This window comes from Copadichromis virginalis, linkage group LG5 (genome assembly GCF_057382275.1).
Source record: "Copadichromis virginalis isolate Kocher_CV1m ecotype Utaka linkage group LG5, C_Virginalis_male_GT1.1, whole genome shotgun sequence".
NCBI classification, from domain to species: domain Eukaryota; kingdom Metazoa; phylum Chordata; class Actinopteri; order Cichliformes; family Cichlidae; genus Copadichromis; species Copadichromis virginalis.
This window is the reverse complement of record NC_140622.1, coordinates 7,943,531-7,963,904: the sequence shown is the minus strand read 5'-3', so window position 1 is coordinate 7,963,904 and position 20,374 is coordinate 7,943,531. Positions and strand designations below refer to the sequence as shown.

General features: G+C 40.4%; 1 protein-coding gene and 1 long non-coding RNA gene across 2 annotated transcripts; one reads left to right on the top strand and one right to left on the bottom strand.

Annotated features, from left to right (window-relative positions):
- Positions 1–227: 227 nt before the first annotated feature.
- On the bottom strand, positions 228–12,865 carry LOC146708849 (phenazine biosynthesis-like domain-containing protein 1). The gene is made up of 10 exons (XM_085455704.1): positions 12,703–12,865; positions 7,164–7,263; positions 4,052–4,150; positions 3,762–3,871; positions 3,604–3,633; positions 3,419–3,507; positions 3,091–3,182; positions 1,271–1,354; positions 1,008–1,070; positions 228–897 (listed from the first exon to the last, which is right to left on the bottom strand). The coding sequence occupies exons 1-10, from the start codon at positions 12,784–12,786 to the stop codon at positions 785–787; spliced, it is 864 nt and encodes a 287-aa protein (XP_085311830.1). The 5' UTR covers positions 12,787–12,865; the 3' UTR covers positions 228–784.
- A 241-nt stretch (positions 12,866–13,106) lies between these two features.
- LOC146708848 (uncharacterized) lies at positions 13,107–16,075 on the top strand. Its single transcript, XR_014920383.1, has 3 exons — positions 13,107–13,735; positions 14,298–14,393; positions 14,842–16,075. It is a non-coding gene; the product is annotated as an uncharacterized LOC146708848 (long non-coding RNA).
- Positions 16,076–20,374: the final 4,299 nt, after the last annotated feature.

Here is a 20,374-nt window from a genome sequence, read left to right as displayed (position 1 = left end):
ATCAACGTTTATAACCTCGCGAGAACATACCTGTGCAAGTTTGCGGGCAGCGTAAAACGCGCGGTCTTTAGCATAAAAACAAACTAAAAAGCCATGACAACATCCATCATTGTCTGTATGTGACAAAAGTTAACATTCTCCAGCTCTAGGTGTAGTGCCATTTCCTGTTTCCTATGATAGAGCTATAGTATGTAACCAGAAATGTCAACTTTAAAAGAACTTAACTATGTCAGTGGGCCTCAAGTTTATTCCATTATTTTGTCAGTAAAAACCAGATCGGCAGAACTACATCTGTGCAGGAACAGATTATACAAAAAAACAAAACAAACAAACAGTCATCATGATGACTTTTAATTTCAGGAATATGTACATGTTATTTAGGATCAAAACGAATCTGCAGTATCATTTTTTTAGTTTAGTCCATATCAGCTGTACTTCATTTTATTGAACCCCATTCATTATTAAGTAGCAAATGTTAAAAATTCTCCTGACCACAAGGCTAATCATGACTCTTCGGATTTTACCTGCTGTGTTCTTGTGTTTCTGTTTTTATCATTTTAAAATCTTTTGGTTGTAATTTTTTTGCTGTAATGTTATGAATGAATGAGCGTAACAAAGCTATGTTAGCTGAATCATTTCAGGATAGAACAGTCAGGACTTGAGTGCGTTTTTTCTTTTTATTTTAGCCATCTAATTTTTAAACAAGAGCCATAAAGTGTCTATCTGCAGGGACACAATGGTTAAGATAGAACATCAGACGCCGTCTTCTTGGATGTGTCTCAGTCTACAGTTTGATTGTTCCCTGCAGAATAGTGATGGCCTGTCCAGCTATGTTGATTCTTCCATCATCCCTCAGTTCAAGTTCCAGCTCGCCACCACGACTGGAGCACTGGTAAGCTGCACAGACACAATAAGCAGGTTAATTATGGATAAAAGTGGAACACAACGTCTGTTATCATCAGATAAATGACACATTAGTAAAAGGGGGAGAAGGTTCAAATACGTACCCAGCATTTTCTTCTTTCCTAGTTTTTCAGACCAGTAGCTACCTAGGATTGTGTGGTTAGAGCCTGCCAGAACAAAGAATGCATAGCAGGAATAGCTTAACACTTTCTCTCAGTAATAAGACACCTGTAAATGCATCCTCTTTAATCACTTTAGTCCAGCTGCTTATATGTAAACGTTTTTAGACACACAAACATGGTCAGAATTATGTTATTTGAGAAATAATGTCTATAGATTACATACTAGTAAAGAGCAACCATCTTACCAGTGACAGGATCCTCAGGGACGCCAAACCATGGAGAAAAGTCTCTCGAGTAGAAGTCATATCGTGGCTGGCAGTCAGGTGATCCTGTTTCCACATGTTAGCAGTGTTTGATATGTAATGTTTGTTGGCAGAAACATTCAGTGAATGTTGTTATACAAATTAAAATGGGCAACAAACGAGTCCACAGGATGGTGACGGCAAAGGAGAAATCGGCGCACCATTTGTCCTGTGATCAAACATTTCCCCAGAGCTCAACCCAAGTGAAGGCCTATATCAGGGGTCCCCAATCCCAGTCCACAAGGGCCGGTGTCCCTGCAGGTTTTAGATCTCACCCTGGGTCAACACACCTGAATCACATGATTAGGGATGGGTACCGGTGTCCGGTGCCATGATGGCACCGGTTCTGACATAAACGGTAGTAACCAGACCGAAAAGCAGCGCACATTTCGGTGCTTTATTTCGGTGCTTTTTTTTCCTGAGCTGTGATACACTTCTAGCCAATCATTTTACGTTTCCGAGGATAGTAGGCGGGGCCAGGTACGTACGTTCTGTTAGAGCAGAGCTACAGATTAAAAATGTCCAAGGCGAAGCGGTTAAAAGTCTGGCTGTACTTCACAGCAAAAGATGCAAACTCAGCAGCAACAAGTGCTTTAAGCTGATACTGTGATACTGTCAAAGGAGGTAACACCAAGAATCCGATGAAACACCTGGCGACGCATAGCGTTTTTTTTTAAAAGCCGAGAAATGCGCCGTATTTGATAGCTTGCTGCGAGACCTCACACCGTGCACGTCGGGTGGGTTGCCAGTTATCGGACCCGGAGCAACATCCCCCAAAAACCCGAAGAATAGAGTCCTGGCCCCTAGCCCTGCCAGTGTAGCAGAAATGATGAGGATGATGATGGCAGCAGCAGCCGTTCTTCTCTGCGTGAGTAGCTTAATGTTGTTCGTGTGTAATTTACGTTGAGTAGGCTAACCATGTTATTACATTAATGCAGGTATGGTGAACTAGCAAACATCATCATAGCTACATGCGGCTGTCTTCTTGTTTGATGGCAGATGCTCCCTTCACCCTGGACAAAAAGGCTAAAATGACCAAAGAAAAAGTGGAAAACAGCTAAACATGAGAGGTTTTTGGACAAAGTTTGTGTTTTTTCCATTGTTTAAGCACTGCTTCCAACCAAGAGTGATACCATATATGCCCCATAGCTGCAGAAAAGGCTAACATTGTTATCTTTTTACAAAAAAACCCAGCTGAACATGAGAGGTTTTTGGACAAAGTTTGTGTTCTCCATTCTTTAAGCACCGGTTCGAGCACCGTTTAAGCACCGGCACCGTTTCAAAAGTACCGATTTGGCACCGGTATCGGATAAAACCTAAACGATACCCATCCCTACACATGATTAGTTCATTACCAGGCCTCTGGAGAACTTCAAGACATGTTGAGGAGGTCAGTTAACCTTTAAATCAGCTGTGTTGGATCAAGGACACATCTAAACCCTGCAGGGACACCGGCCTCGTGGACTGGGATTGGGGACCCCTGGCCTATATTATGAGTGGAATCATAGACTGTGCTCTTCATCACCATCATCATTAAAACACCAAATGAGGGAATGTTTTTGGCAGTGTGCTGTTCATCCCTCTAACAGAGGTGCATTGAAGCTTTTCTGATGGTACATGGTGGGACCACACCTCGCTTAAACACTTCATGTTGGGTTTCCTCTGGTTTATTCTTTACTGTTACGTCTTCATTTTAATGGAATTACTACATGTGGTCCGATCCAGCAAGTCTACAACTCTACGAAACGCACAGCTCCGATTACCTTTCATAGTGATGATGACGGCGCAGAATCTTCCACTTCTCTCAGTATTCTCAAGAGCCACAGTGTCAACTTTCAGATCGGTAAGCGCAGAGCTGGAGATAATACACAAAAAGCACATATACATTTACTAAAACGTGATGAGTGGGTGTAGAAGGCCAGTTGCTTGATTATTTGTTTGGGCTTTAAACATATGAATAAGCCCCACTAGCCGGGCACCTGAGAAATATAATTGATTGTTGCTGAACAAATGTTTAAGATCTCATGAACAGTAGGACCACTATTGAGATTCCTTTGAATTTGGCAACAAGCAAAGTGTTTTTTAACCAACATGTCACAGCTGTCAGCCAGTCGAATCAGCAGCTTCTTGGTGTTGTAGCAAAATAAAACTTCCTGAACCGGGAGGTTTCCGACTGCTGCCTGTGTCACACATGTAAAGGCAGAGACTTAGCTGAACACACACACAGGAATGTAGTTACACTTTCTCAAACTGTTCAGAAAAATGTGATTTCTGACCTTGATGGTGTCTTTGAAGTCATTGGGATCCTGAAATAAAGGGAGTTCAGAAAGAAAGCCATTTTATACACTGTTAATAAAACACAAGAACTCGTTTTTTTACATTACAGGATCTGATTAAATTGTTCATGTAACTAAACAGGAAAAGTTTATTTTACCACTCTGGTGGGGGGATTCAGAGGAAAGTCCATGATGTACCCTTCCTCCTTCTGGGTGACGGAAAGATCTCCACTTTTGGTCTCAAACACCAGGGTGGGATTTACATTTTCTGAAGGAAAAAATCCATTATATGGTTACATGCTGGCACCTCTTTGCTCCTTCTTGCAGTCAGCTGCATTGTGCATTACAGGCATCTTTTAAAATAGCTCCAGCGGCCTTTTCTAGTGCACCATGATGTCACTTTTTGGTTTTTTGAAAAACCTTTTTATGTGTAAATGTTGCATCTTACTGATGTGTTGGAATAGCACTGCTGCAGAGGCCAGAGTGGCATGACCGCACAGGTCTACTTCAGTAGTTGGTGTAAACCATCGAAGGCGGAATCTTGATCCTGTTAATCACACATTTAAGACTTTTTTCAGTTTTGTTTTGGTATTAGTTTCAAATACACAGAGTTAAGCAGTGTAGATAATAATGTTAGTGATTGGCTTACATCCACAAAGGTCTTCAAGGTCCAATTAATGATTTATTGGTTAAAGATTGACAAAAAGCCTTATAATTTAGAAACCATCATTGGCCTCCCGTCCACACTGAGACGGCGTTTTCCCCGAAGGAAAACGCAGCGTTCTCAAAACGCTCTCGAAAACGCATATATTTGAAGACGGTGCTTTGGCATGGCAGTGTGGACTGAAAACGCAGACTTTCGAAAACGATGGCACATGTTAGTCATATGATGCAGTCATGTGACCAATTAAACAAAGATCGAGGAGGGCATTACACAGCAGTTGTTTTGTTTGCTCTCAATTTTGACAGCCCTATTAAAGATTAATATCAGTTTCTACATTCTTTAATTCTCACTCGCTTTTGCAACGTTGTACTTTTGTGTTACTCGCAGCAACAACTCCACCTCATTGTTAGTCCATTTAAAAAAAACTTGGTGTTTTTCCTCAACATTTTGCCGCGACGTTTCAAAGAGCCAGAAAGTAAATAAACGGCAGATAGAAATGAGGTAGGTCGAATCTTCTTGCGTTTTACGCATGCACAGTACTGGAACGTAAGCGTTTTCGGCCGTTTCAATGTGGACGCACAACTCTGTGAAAACGAATTAAGACGCTAGTGTGGATGCAGAGCGTTTTCAGATGAAAATGCCGTTTTCAAATCTATCCGGGCTAGTGTGGACGTAGCCTTAGAGAAGCTGCTCATAGCTGGAAGTCATTAAATTGTGGGAGATGAGGAAAAAATGTGGGAGATGGCTCTACAACATCTGTGTGTGAGCAGAGAACTGCAAATGCCAGATGATATTTTTGGCAAATTACAAGAAGAATACTGAACTGTTACTGTCATGGTTTGGGTTCACTTTTTACTTATTTAATTTAAATATCAGGCACTCTTTAAAAAGTCATACATGCTTTGATCTTATTACATATGGACTATTGTAATTCCCTCTAATATGGGCTCAACCAGTTTTTTTCTCCTTTCTCAGCAAATATAATTCAGAGTAAGGCAAGGCAAGGCAAGGCAAGTTTATTTGTATAGCACAATTCAACAACAAGGTGATTCAAAGTGCTTTACAGAGACATTAGAAACAAGAACAAATAAAAAGCATGATTTAAAATTGAATAAAACAAGCAAATTAACTAACTAATTAACAAACAAACAAACAAACAAACAAACAACAGTATATAAAATCAAAACAGATAAAATCAGAACAGTAGATAAAATCAGTAGTTAAATGTAAGTTTTGAAATTCAAGCTTAAAGTGTGGATTTGGTGCTTTATTCAAATGCAGCTGAGAACAGGTGAGTCTTCAACCTGGATTTAAATAAACTGAGTGTTTCAGCTGATCTGAGGCTTTCTGGGAGTTTGTTCCAGATATAAGGAGCATAAAAGCTGAATGCAGCTTCTCCGTGTCTGGTTCTGACTCTGGGAACTGATAAAAGACCGGATCCAGATGACCTGAGGGATCTGGATGGTTCATACTGGGTCAGGAGGTCATTGATGTATTTTGGTCCTAAACCATTCAGAGCTTTATAGACCAGCATCAGAACTTTAAAGTCTATCCTCTGACGGACAGGCAGCCAGTGTAAAGACCTCAGAGCTGGACTGATGTGGTCCACTTTTTTGGTCTTAGTGAGGACTCGAGCAGCAGAGTTCTGAATGAGCTGTAGTTGTCTGACTGATTTTTTAGGTAGACCTGTAAAGATGCTGTTACAGTAATCAAGTCTACTAAAGATGAATGCATGGACTAGTTTTTCCAGGTCCTGTTGAGACATCAGATCTTTTATCCTTGATATATTCTTGAGGTGATAGTAAGCTGACTTTGTTATTGTCTTAATGTGTTTTTCTAAGTTTAGGTCTGCATCCATCACTACACCCAAATTTCTCGCCTGGTTTGTGGTTTTTAGGTGTATAGATTGAAGTTCTCTGGTGACCTTCTTCAAAAGTCACATTTTTAAGTCTGAAGTTAAACTTATTGTATCTGTTCCTGCTTCTTCTTTGTCTTTGTGTTAATGATACCTGCATTCCTCTTGGACCGACTGCACACTGCATTTTTCACTGTGACAGCTTGTTGCACAGTTCTTTGGACTCCATACAATGTAACATTTTGACCCGACAGACTGCTGAGGACAGTTTGTGCACAAAGTGAGTACAATGCAGCTCTGTGTGTGTTTAACTGTATAGGATCTCTCTAAACATAAGCTATTGAACAGATAAACTTGAAAAATAATGAGCTCCTGCTAATGGTTGTGGGTCCTTAATTCTGCCTGACGGGACTAGTTTAGTTTTGCTGAAGGCTAACCTTTCGTGAATGACATTTCTCAATAGGTACAAAGTGCCATGAAATAGACTTTGTGGTGATTTAAAGATATTTTTCTCTAATTAACTGTATTTTGACCCTGAAATGTCTGTTGTCTCACTTTGTTAACAGAGCCACTGGTTTGATTCAGACACTCCTAACTGTTCCTGCAGCTCACATCATTACAAAATGACGTGGCATTTTCTCTTAGAGCCTCACAGCTGTGCAAATTCTTCACCACTACTCACAGCTTCTTCTTTATTTAATAGTGACTCCATTTTTTCCTATCATACAATTTCCTTGACTCATTTATTTCACTTGTCATGTTATTCAGGTTTTCAGGTTTTTGTTATTTTATTTCAGTCTTTTTTATTTTCTGCAAATACGATATACTACGGTTCTTATAACTATAAAGTCATACAAACTTGTTAATCCATATTGAAAAATTTCTATCCTGCACCTATAGGGACTACTTTTAAGTTTAAGCAGTATGTGAATCATACACCATACTGTATACTTTTGAAAGGGAGCTTTCCATTACAGCATTATAATCTAAGAGGCTTTGGAATTGGCAACCCAAATGTGATCTGAATTAAAACAGACATACCTGTAGTAAAGCTATCAGAGGGATTAATCCTGGTGATGAAAGCAGTTTCTGAGAGGTTCATCTCTGCTGCTATCTTGTAATACAAGTCATCACTCAGCTCCTGTTAGAAACACACGATTTGATGAGTAAATATAAATATTTGTGATGAGTGTCACTGATATGAGCTGCTATGACCACGGTTCCAGATTAACTGGGGTTTATGGAAGCCCGTTTCCGCCACTAAAAAAAAAAAAAGGGATCCATAACTCAAAATTTCGAGTTATTTTCTCAAAATTCCGAGTTATTTTCTCGAAATTTCGAGTTACTTTCTCGAAATTTCGACATATTAACTCAAAATTTCAACATATTAACTCAAAATTTTGAGAAAAGTAACTCGAAATTTCGAGTTAGCGCTGCCAATCAGTAATCTACATGAATGACGTCATTTCCTTGTTACCCGGAAGCTGAAGCCCTCAGCTACAAATGCTACAGCTAAGCTACCGGTATTACATCCAGTCGTGAATGCACAGATTGCTGAGTGTTTTCAGCCTGGCTTCACAAATGATGAAGTCCCTGTGTTATTAGCTGAATCACATGGTGTTACTATCAGCAAACGTACTCGCGAAAGCGCCAATTTGTTGGGATCCGTTTTTGAGTGCGCGTTCCTCTGCGCCATATGCTTCCGGGTAACAAGAAAGCGACCTCATTCACATATATTTTTGATTGGCAGAGCTAACTCGAAATTTTGAGAAAAGTAACTCGAAATTTCGAGTTATGGATACTAGCTTTTTTGTTTTTATTTAGTGGCGGAAACGGGCTTCCTTAGTATGGAACGCCAGGACTGCCATAATGAATTAATTAAATACACCATTAAATAATTAATTAAATGTGGCAATAATTAATTAAAATTGGAATTAATTAATTAAATAAATAGTTATGACACATGTAATTAATTAATTATTGACACATTTAATTAATTATTTATGTATTTCACATTTTAATGAATTATTGACACATTTAATTAATTATTTAATGATATATTTATTTATTTCATTTTGGCAGTCCTGGCGCCTGGCTCTCATCATGAAATAATTTTATCTGTCAGCCTCACCCATCAAACTCAGGGGGCGGGGTTAACGCTGATCGAGTCAAAACCATTGCTTTGGCCTGGTGGCCATTGTTTCTAGCACACAACAACCGGCATGTGGAAGCTAACAGAACTGAGCTTTGAAAAACCCTGTTTGTGTGTTACCAAATACCGTTTTAATATTTTTTTAGCCGAGAATGTAGTGGTTTAATCTTCATGTGTCTGGTCGGTTTGTCAAGATACAGCCTCTTTGCAAAAGTGCTTCGATGATTTCGGAGATGTCTGCCCAGTCTCACGGCAAAGCGTGGGATAGACCCGCTCGCCTCGCAAGCAATCCCACCGACAAAGCGTAGGCCCCGGTACACAGCTGTAGTAACCCCCGCTGACTTCTTTTACTGAGGTTATATTTATCGGTGTTTTATTTCCTGATGTTCTTATGTGTCCTACGTGTTTCAGTCGCCAATTCTGAATTATAACTAACATTAAAAACATGTTTAAGGAGGAGAGAGAGCAAATAAATCTGTTTAACATCTGATCTTTGGGTTTTTGTTCAGTAATCAGCGTGACCTGTGTATAAACGCATAAAAGAGATAACGTTGGTGTTTCCGTCATGTAGTAACTGCTGGCTTTAACTGTACGAAGGTTGTTCGACACTATGAAACACATACAGACTTCATGATGTTCGGCTAATATTTTTATTGTGAATATTAATCATGCTGACCTCGCTCTGTACACCACGCAGCGAGGTCAGCATATCCACGATATCCTCAGCTCCATGAGTTAACACAAAGTTTCACAGCTGACTATCTAACTGCCAACTATTCCAGAGACGTGAAAATATACAGCATAAAGAAAAGTGTAAGAGACTCAGCAGCAGATTAGAATAACAGTTATACATTTAATAAATCACCAAATGAATCCAAGAAACGAGCAAACCTGTTCCGACAATTTGAGTTTGTATTCCCTCAGCTGCAGACTCGCTGCTGTTTAAATGTTTCAAAAGGAAGATTAGATATAAAAAACGTCAAAGATAGACTCAGTCTGCCTTCACATTTGATATGAGGCCAGCACGTATAGTGGCCTCAGCAGGCTATTACTGAAATACACGTGCTATATCATAAACTATGATATAAACAGGGAGGTCCTATTAACATGTTTAGTTTTAAAGGACACCTTCCTGCCTTTAGTCTCATTCATGAGCAGTATTAGTTTTCTTCTAACATCCAGAAGTCTGCACGATGTGTTTCATAGTTTGTAACAAGCCTTTGACAGGTAAACATAACATGACCGAAAAAGCAAAAAAAAAGAAAAAAAAAAGAGAGAGAGAGAGAGAGTGTTGACATAAGAAGAGAAAATGCTCTCAATTATGGAGACAGGCAAATGGTCTAACACATGTGCCAGTAAACCATTAAACGTCTGTGAAACTATGCAGTTATGAAACGTAACTTTAACCTCAGCCAAACCGATTTGCTCAGTTGTAAATAAAACAGCGAAGTAAACGTGACCCGACAGACAGAACCTGAGTGAATGAAGTCCAGCGTTTAACCACTGAGAGCTAAAACTCAGCTGAGGTTTCAAAGCTGTGTGCTGGTGATTGGACATCAGCCGCTGATGAAGCTGTTCGCCTATAAAGTGCTCTGTAAGGAAAGGCTCCAGCAGCTCTGCGCTCGGGGAAAACACTATATTTACTTATCTTGTGCAGAAAAATGCGCTGACATTGCTTTATATCGAGCACCGGCTGCCCAGTTAAACTGTGACTATCACCAGGTAACGTAGGCGTGTTTCTTGAATTAGCAGCAGGTGTTAAACAGCTGACAGATGAGGAGGAGGATGCATGCAGGTAAACTGACGGTCTGTTGAGCTGATCGCTGGTTTCGTGAGAAAAATGTCAGCTCGTTCTTTATGTTACAGAAGCACAGAGACACAAGACCAGGCGGAAAGAGACGATCGTTCGGTGAAAATGAGAATCTGCGAATGCAACATGTGGAACACGGAGAGTGGAATATGTAAACAAACCGGTTAACGTAACCCCCTTGGTGCACTCTGCATGCTAACTGTTAGCAGAGCTAGTGAAATCTCTGAAAACATCTGAGCACTTTTGCAAACATGTTCTATGTTGACAACCTGACCAGACATACGGCGTGACATTCGCGGCTAAAACACTGTTAAAAGTGTAGCTGGTGACAGAAAAACGGGGTATTTTAAAACTACACCACCACCATTGCTGCCTGTGATTTGATCTGCATTCTGGGATACCTGGCTGCCCCAAGTCTACACAAGCAATCGATTATCTAGGATCGACCTGTTTTGACTTACTTTGCACGGCAACCAATCAAATGTTAGAGAAGCTGCATGGGCAGCGTTAACCCCGCCCCCTGAGTTTGATGGGTGAGGCTGACAGATAAAATTATTTCATGATGAGAGCCAGGCGTCAGGACTGCCAAAATGAAATAAATAAATATATCATTAAATAATTAATTAAATGTGTCAATAATTAATTAAATGTGTCAATAATTAATTAAAATGTGAAATACATAATTAATTAATTAAATGTGTCAATAATTAATTAAAATGTGAAATACATAAATAATTAATTAAATGTGTCAATAATTAATTAATTACATGTGTCATAACTATTTATTTAATTAATTAATTCCAATTTTAATTAATTATTGCCACATTTAATTAATTATTTAATGGTGTATTTAATTAATTCATTATGGCAGTCCTGGCGTTCCATACCTTAGGGGTTGGTCGAACAGATGTGTGGTCGACTTGCTTTTCAGGAGCCGCTACCAACAAAACAGCAAATAAACACCAAATACTTCATCTGTGATATTTGTGAGGTTACCTCAATCTTGTTGCTCATGATGAACAACTAAATGTTTAAAAATGTCGCGAGTGTACCTGGTGATATTCTCATGCAGGAGGCGATCGTGAAAACGGCAAACAATTAACACCACGCCGATGCTGTTCACAGGGCAGCAAGAGCAAACGATCGGGAGAATCTTGTCGTCGTTATCGTTCCCCTCGTACGTGTTATTGCTCCGATTTCAGTGTTTTCGCTTCACAACTAAAGCGTGCAGTTTACTTTGTGTTCACTCAAATGGAGTCGAGTCAACTAGCTCCACCTGTGGCCGAGCGCCACAGCCTACAGCCAGATTAACTTGTGACACATCTGCACCTGGCTCTATCGCCACGTTTGAATTCGTTTCATGCACAATACATTTGGAACTTTCTATTTTGTCTGTTTGCATGTCTTGCAAATAAACCTTTAAAATAAATGAAATGGCATTATGTATTTATTTGTGGCCTACATCAGTAAGAAATGCACAATTATATACACAAAGTTATAGAAATCACCACTCCCGTTGTTCATGATGATTTCAATATTTCTTCCCATAACAAAGAAATACGTCTTGAACAAATATATGACACATTCATATTTCACTGGTGTTGTAACATCACATCCTGTAAGCATAGTCTGCCTGTGTCTTTTCTCTGGAAATGAACATTTTCAGCCAGTATAGGTAAAACAACAACATGGCTGGAGAGAGTTTGTATGAGTTGTATAATTGTGGTTAATCTATAAACATTTGTAAGGAGATGGCAGTTACCGTGAATTTACAGCTGTTACACAGTGATTAGTAATAAACAGAGCCAGTGAGAGTGATTGGATTTAAGAAAGTGAGTGACTCAGGTGTGTCAGTTGGTTTGTCATCTGTGTTTGAGTGTGGGGGAGAGCTAGAAATGTTTACTTTTAATGCTAAGCAAGGAATATTCATGATTTATTTCCAAAACTTGCATATGATCTGCAATTTGTAGCAGATCTACTGACTATCACATAGCAGCTGGAGCAGTCTCAAATGGAGGCCAGACTACAAATGTTGTGCATGCTAAATAAACAGAAACAAATGATCCCTGTTGTCTTTACTTAATGATTGGTTTTAGTCCTGACAATCCACATTGCTGTCATTGCATCTTTCAACATGTTTGTGGGTCGATTTTAAGTGTAGCCACTCAGCTTCTTCTGCAGATATGTCACAAGTTAATCTAGTAGTAGCACTTGGCCACAGGTGGCAGTAGTGGACTGACCTCCATTTGAGTTCATCTTTCTAAAGCAGATTATTGTAAGCTTCTGGCAGGCAAACAGACGAAGTTTGCTGACTGAAAAAGAATAAACAACTAAATAAGTTAATTAGAAGCAGCAGGCTGATGTATCTTATTGTGTGTATCTGTTCTTGTGTGATAAGAAAGTTTTCAGGGGAAAGCAAACAAAAAAAACCCACTTTAATTTTCATGGTTTGATTGATAAAAGATTGTTTGAGTTAAAATACCTTTAAAAACACATGTTGTCGAGCTTGTTTTGCAGAACGAATTTCTGCCTCTGGTCTGCACTTGTGCGAAGCACCGATGCAGGCTGCCATAGCGCCAGACTACACATTAAGCTGTGGCCTAAATAGTTTTACTCACATGCAGAAGTGGACAAATTGCCGCAGGGTTTCCCTTGAACGGCAAATTGGTGAAGGAATCCAGCGTGTACACTGGTATCTCCATTGTAGGTAAGCGAAGGAAGACGAAAATGGCTTAAAAGTCAAGAGCCTCCTTCTTCAGCTCCGTTTTTGGTGGACAAAGTCCGCACCCACTGCTTTTTTTTTTTTTTAACAAGAACTTTATTAATCAATCAGTGAGTACAACATACAAACAGATGAGGTATACAAGAGAGTAATAATGCAGTTTCACGTGCAATGTTTCCACTGTAAACCCGAATGTTCAAAGTAATTAAACAGATTAAGTAGTGTATACTCAAAGTCTTTAAAAAGTTCTGTTAACTTAAATATGTCAAGTTCGTATAACATGTTCTTCTTTTTGAGTAAATGAAACTAATAATATTTGATTGAATTTAACTATTTCTATATTAAGTAAGCATCACTTAAAATCATAACTTAAGCACAACGTAACACAGTTAAGTTAGGACATATAAGAATGGTAAAGTCCTGTTATTTTTGTTGTTTCAAGTAGGATTTAATAATAAACTTAATTTATGTAGCACATGCTAAAATACAATAAAATCTCAAAGTGTTTCACCAAATAAGTAAAATCAAATTGTCTTAAATGCATTAGTGAAAGACAAAATGTATTTATTTTAATATTCATTGTCAAAGGAGCTTGCAAAGAAAAGCGTCTGGACTTCTTTAAGTTCCTTTGACTACGATGACCTGGATGACTGAGAACCTTCACAGACATTTAATATTCATTGTTTTATCAATGTGTCCTACATATATATTTTTAATTTTTTCCGTAAGTGTTGAGCAGCTGCAGGAATCAATTTTTATTCCGAGTTAATCTCTGATTCACCCTCCGAAGCGGAAGGCGGCGCTAATGAGCATTAATACGAAACACAGAAGAAGTAAAGGTATATGGGCGGGAACAGCACCAAAGAGGCAACACGGACGACTGGAGAAAGTTGGACCTAACGGCAGCAACTAGCATCACTGGACTTACAGTAAGTTTTCAATGTTGATATTAGTTTATTGTTAAAATACGAATATTTAGTTGTATTTTGGGTGCGTGTCGAAAAGAATAGCAGAAATGTCGGTCCGTGTTTTTTATGTGCTTTGCTGCTCTCCCCGAAGGAAACTTTGCGCTTGCAGAGCTAGCATTAAGTTGTTGTAATGAGGGTCGCAGGCTGTTTAAAAAGTTAGATACTACTTGTTCTAGAGGTGGCGCCCGGTCGCCTAGTATGAAACAAAGTATTTTAATCTCTCTAAATTTTTAACAGCAGACAGCAGATGCCCTGGCTGAAATTCTAAGAATTCACAATGAACAGGTAATAATAGATTGTTACATATTTTCATAGGTTGAACCAGTGGAACATTGGACAGGTTCAATGATTTAAATGAGCTTTTTGAATTTTGCTATTACTCCACTTTGTGTTTGCTATTTGTCTGACTGTATTAAAGATGTGAACAGGTTATTTGTGGACATATGTTCTGATTTGACTGTTGTTTTTGTTGTTGTTCAGTAAACTCACCAGTATATACAATTCTGTTTTTATCTGGAAATAGGAAATCCATGATATCCACACCAAGCGCACTACCGTTCTCCACGCCCTTCCTGTCTATCTGCGTGAGGATGTCTCTGGATTTTTCAGAACCTGCACTGTGAGTGTCCTTAAGTATCTAACAGATACTACTGTGTATATAAACAGTGCATCAAAGTACAAACATGTATTTTGATGCACTGTTTGGACTTACCTTTGTTTAGTCTACCCATATGGTTTCCATGTATGGTCTTTTCTGTCTCCTCACTACGAATGAACTGAATTGGTGTTTTGTTGAAAGTGATAAGATGTTTAGTAAAACATTTTCCTGTGTATTTCCTTTAGCTTAGTTTCAGTCTATCTCACACCACTTGATTCTCTGGTGAATTAGCTGATTTATGTGTGCAGAACATGGATCTTCTGTTTTTCACCTCTTACAGTGAGACTCAGGTCTCCCTTGTAAAAGAGGTATTGGATCTCAGTGGGAGTTGGTAAAATGAGAAATTATATGTCGTCTGTTGTATTTCTTGGTTTAGATTGTGATTAGTATCTCTTTTTCATTAATTCAGGACGAATCTGATGAGTTGGAGCTTGATGGTGTTGAAGTGGCCCTCTTCACTGTCATCAGTGACCATGACACAACAAGTCCAGTTCACTACCAACCTGTGAAAATCTCTGTCGTCATTGAAAGTGATGCCGTGTTCAGTCTCCCCAGATTTGGTGAAGCCTTCCTGGTAGAGCTGGGCGATAGAATGATAACGATATGTATCGCGATATAACTTTTACTCGATAGAGAAATTAAGCTATCGCGATAGACCTCGCCGCTCTTGTTCTCTTAAAAAAAAAAAAAAAAAGGTCAGCCGATCCAAATTCAGTAGCGCAGAGCCGAACCAATCACAGCCGCAGCGTCACGTCGCGTGACTTGTTACGTACAGCACAAGTGCCAAGCCGCACGTGTGTTTGTTTGGGAAGCAGCCAGCGGGTAATGGAGCCAGCGCGTAATGGAGGAAATGAGTGTGCCGATTAGAAAAATCAACCGAGCGTGACCGAAGAGAAAACAGATGATGGTTCCAATGCCGGAGAGATTGTCGAACGGAAGAGCCATAGAAGTTCCGTAGTGTGAAGGTATTTCGGCTATTTCAAGTCTGACAAAAAACAGAGTAGCGTGCACTGTAAATTGTGCCGAAAGCAAGTCTGGAAATACAATAAACTGGTGCATGCGTCACACTGTGCGCCACGTTATTGTTTCGGTGAAATGAATTTCTACAATACTATTAATTCTACTCTCTGCAGTGTTTAAATGCTTACATATACACACAGTTACTGTCCCTCCACACATACGACTCGGTTCTGCTTCTATGCCCCAGCTTTGTTTACTTTTTCCCACCGAGGCTTCTAGACTTCTGATTGGCCAATATTTCTGCACGGTTAGGAATCAATTGCCTCAAAAATTTTAAGTTTTGGGTCACATGTTTTTAAGTATCAAGTAGTCAACATATTTGACTAACGTGTACTTAAAATAATGACAACACAAACTAATAAACATTTGAGTTTTGTTAACATAAAAATGTTGTAGTTGTGTACTTATTTTTTATAAGTTCTGTGAACTTATTTCTTTGAATTTGTAAACTTGAAACTTTAAGTCATATTAACTGCAAATATTTGAGTTGACCGTTCTCAAAAGATACAAGTACCATGTAATCCAAACTTTTATGTTCTGGAAAAATTTGACTTTTGAGTTGATCAACTCAAAAAAATTGAGGCAATCGATTGCCTCAATTTTTTTGAGTTCTGGTAACTTATTCGGGTTTACAGTGTCCAATAGATCAGACAGTAGCAGCAAAGGCTGTCATACAGTTGTCCTGCAGCTGCTTACCAGAGAAAAGATGAGTTTGATGATTGTGAGATAATTTCACGCAGAGATGGAGAAAGATGTAAGAAAGACATGACAGGAGGAAGAAGAGCGCTTATCTTTTTAAAAGGAGCGCTCAGTGACATTTGATGAACTGGAAGTTTAAAGCTAGCGCACCTTCATTCAAGACCTACTGTTACTTGTATTCTTTGAGTACATTTCAGAGCCTGTAGTTTTACACTTTTGCCGAGTAAAGAAGTCAAATCAGTCCTTGCCAGAGTAATTCTTATCTGCACTTTTGCTCAAATAACAAGTGTGTGTGTGTAAATTTTACCACCGCTGCAGTCAGGTGGCGCCACTAGCGGGTTTTGATATGGGCGACATGGGCGGTTGCCCGGGGCGGCATCGTAGTGGGGGGCGGCATAACGGGCATCGGCAAAAAAAAGTTGCTCGTACTCATGCTGCCCCGACATCATGCCAGCGCATTCTGGGGATGTCATAGGCACCGATCGGTGTTCTTGCGGCCATTTGCGGGGAGTAAGGGCGCCCTCCGTTTGCGAGCTGCGCTTGCTGCTTGCGGCACAGGGAGGAGAGGGCGTGGCGGCGGGGGATTTCAAATCACTTTTATTGTCACATCACATGTGCAGATACACTGGTACAGTACATGTGAGTGAAATTCTTGTGTGCGAGCTTCACAAGCAACAGAGGTGTGCAAAATACAATAACATAAGAACAAGCAAAATATAAGAATGGCTTGCAGAATCTTTTCAGTCTCCTGAGAAAGAAGAGGAGCTGCTGCGCCTTCTTCACTGTTTTGTTTGTGTGTACTGACCACGTAAGATCCTCAGCCAGATGTACACCAAGGAACCGGAAGCTGCTCACTTTCTCCACAGCAGCGCCGTTGATGGTGATGGGGGTGTGTACTTCTCTGCACCTCCGGAAGTCCACTATCAGCTCCTTTGTCTTTGCGACTTTGAGGGTGAGATGGTTGTCTCGACACCAGTGGGTCAGGGCGCTGACCTCCTCCCTGTAGGCCATCTCATCACCTTTGGTGATAAGACCCACCACTGTAGTGTCATCCGCAAACTTCCCAATGATGTTGGAGTTGCTAATGGCCGTGCAGTCGTAGGTGTAGAGTGAGTAGAGTGGGGTGGCTCAGGTGGTAGAGCAGATCAGCTACTGATCGGAAGGTTGGTGGTTCGATCCTTGGCTTCCTCAGTCTGCATGCCAAATATCCTTGGGCAAGATACTAACCCAGAGTTGCCCTCCGATGCGTTCATCGGAGTATGAATCTGTATGAATGTAGTTTAGGTTGCACTTGAGTTGTATGAGTGGGGGTGAATGAGGCATGTTGTATAGAGTGCTTTGAGTACTCCGGGAGAGTAGAAAAGCGCTATATAAGAATCAGTCCGTTTACCAGTACAGGACAGGGCTCAGTACACACCCCTGTGGAGCACCAGTGTGGATGAGGTGATGCTGCCCAGTCTGACCACTTAGCTTCCTGTCTGTCAGACAGGAAGCTAAGGATCCAGCTGCAGAGGGAGCTGCTCAGTCCTAGATCCTGCAGTTTCCTGTCCAGCTTCGAGGGAACGATGGTATTGAATGCTGAGCTGTAATCTACAAACAGCATTCTCACATACGTGTCTCTCTTCTCCAGGTGTGAGAGGGCAGTGTGTAGTGTCAGGGCTATGGCATCATCAGTGGACCTGTTGTGGCGGTATGCAAACTGTAGAGGGTCCAGTGAGTCAGGCAGTGCAGAGCAAACGAAGTCCCTGATCAGCTTCTCGAAGCATTTGCTCACGATGGGGGTCAGGGCTACAGGTCGCCAGTCGTTCAATGAGGAGATGGTGGAGGATTTGGGTACAGGGACGATGGTGGCCATTTTGAAGCAGGCTGGGACTACAGACAGAGAGAGGGAAAGGTTGAAGATGTGCGTGAACACTCCAGCCAGCTGAGCCGCGCATGACTTGAGGACGCGGTCGGGAATCCCGTCCGGACCAGTAGCTTTGCGTGCGTTCACCTTCCTGACGCACTTCCTCCTCAGATCCTGACATCCTCCTCAGTTGGTTATTAGCACCATCTAATAATCAACTCGCAAAATAAAACAAACAAACACGAAAACACCAGACATTATGATACAGACTTATAATCTGCACCGACGTTTTTTTCGAAATTCTATACCGAAAAGTGAGCGCGAGAGCCCTCGGTGCACCTACTTGCTGCTGAAGTCAAAGTAAACTTTATTTTCATCTCCACTATATAAGTACAGTATATAGAGAGACGAGACGGCGAGCCTCCAGTTACAGCAGTGCAAGTAAACAAACAATAAATATAAGAAGAATAAGAAAATAAATATACACTTTAGGACTCGGGGTAAAGAGATCAATAACAATTTAAAATGTATAATTTACAGTTTGATGATTTAAAGTCTCACACGCAACCTGTCGAAAGGGGAGGGAGACATGCTGCTTCCAAATAGAGCACATTTCATTCATAATGATGTAAATCCAAGCCCATTATGTATTCATGATTAGACTCCTCGGTTGTGCAAAATCCCAGAAATAAACCCTAGAGTCTAGACAAAGCCAATCTATGATTTAAGGTGTAGGTCTATTACGTTATGTTGTGGTGATCCTCGGGTTGGGGGATGGATGTTCATACCGTAGTGCAACACTAAAACCAGTGGAAGATGGACAAGAAAAGGTCAAAGCCATCAGGTGCTCAGTTTAGAAAAAAGAGGGCGTGTTCGCCCAGGGCACCAAACAGGCTAGGACCGCCACTGGGTGGCGCCATGGGAAAACCAACCCACTCTGCTAGCAGTGAACAGCACCATCTGTTCAGCACTGCTGTAGATTTAATACATTTTAAGAGAAGATGCAAAACAGTCCACTGCCTGACAACACATGTGCATGATGATAACAGAGTTTTTCTATACAAAAAAAAGTTTAAGCTTCACTTAAATTAGTAATTTAAAAAATATTCATCTATCAGTAATTAATGTTCAAGTAAAACTAAATTCTTATGTAGCAATCAGAACAATTTCTAAATCTCTCCATACTTTTGTGTGTGTTTTATTATTGTTACCTTAAACATAAAAACTTTACTGTAGCTGCAGGGTTCTCAAAACCATTGCACAGCTCAAAGGTACTTATGGTAAATTTCAGTCTTTTAACATATCTTAAAACTTTCCAAAATGAATAAAGCTATCAACAGAATATGAAGAAAGAGCCACTCTGACTATATGTCCCAGATGTCTATGCATCGTGCTAAAGAAGGCTCAGCCAAGACTGAAACAGGGCCAGGCTGTATTTTGGTTTAATTTGAGGTTTGTACTACAAAAAAATGCAGTCAGTCAGTGTGATCTTTGATTAACCAGACAAGTGATTAAGAGCAAATTCTTATTTAAATCCAATATAAATAAATACATATCATTTAATACTTGCAATAAGTAACTTTAAATCTGCAAGTAACATCCAACAATAGTACTCTCAGGTACCTGCCTCTAGAGGGCGCTCCAACACATCTAATATTCCAGCACGCAGCACAATTATCAAAAGTTATAGTGTCAGAATCGATCAGTAAAGTAGTAATAACAGTTCTGTTCGATCACTGGGAGACCCCTATCTCTTCTGCCTGTAAAGTAAATGTCTCTTGCATTTGTCTTGTGTCTACTCATTTTTAATGATGCTCACAGGGAGAATATCACCTCAGTCAAAAGACATCATCTGTTTTTAGTCCAAGAAGAAAGCCTTTAAGTCTGCTGACAGATCCATCATGACAATCAGCCGGCTTCGAACCATAATTGGCCAAGGCATTCCTCGCGATATATATAGATGGCATTATATAAAGCAGGATTGGCCATTTCTCTGCTGTGCACAATATACCTGTAACATGATGAGCTGAGTCAGGAAGGCCAGCCTTGAGTGTGCAGTTAACAATAGTATTAATAACATACGACACAGTCTTGCCCCCCGCGCTACCCTCCCTGGAAGAGAAAGTGTGACGGAAATGAGGAGCCGAGGACAGACAAGAGTCCGCAAGTGGGGGGAAAGACAAGACGCAAGGAGCCTCGGTGGCGCAGGCCGAGGTGTCGCCTTTCAGGGCAGGAACCCCTCAGTGTGTGTCTTAAAAGGCAAGGGGGCTGCTGCGGCTCGTGGTGGCGTGCGTCCCTCATCTGGCATCCCTGTCAAGTGCCACATGCTTTGTGTCTGTGCTATGAGCGCAGGAATGGCCCGACTGACTCTCAATGC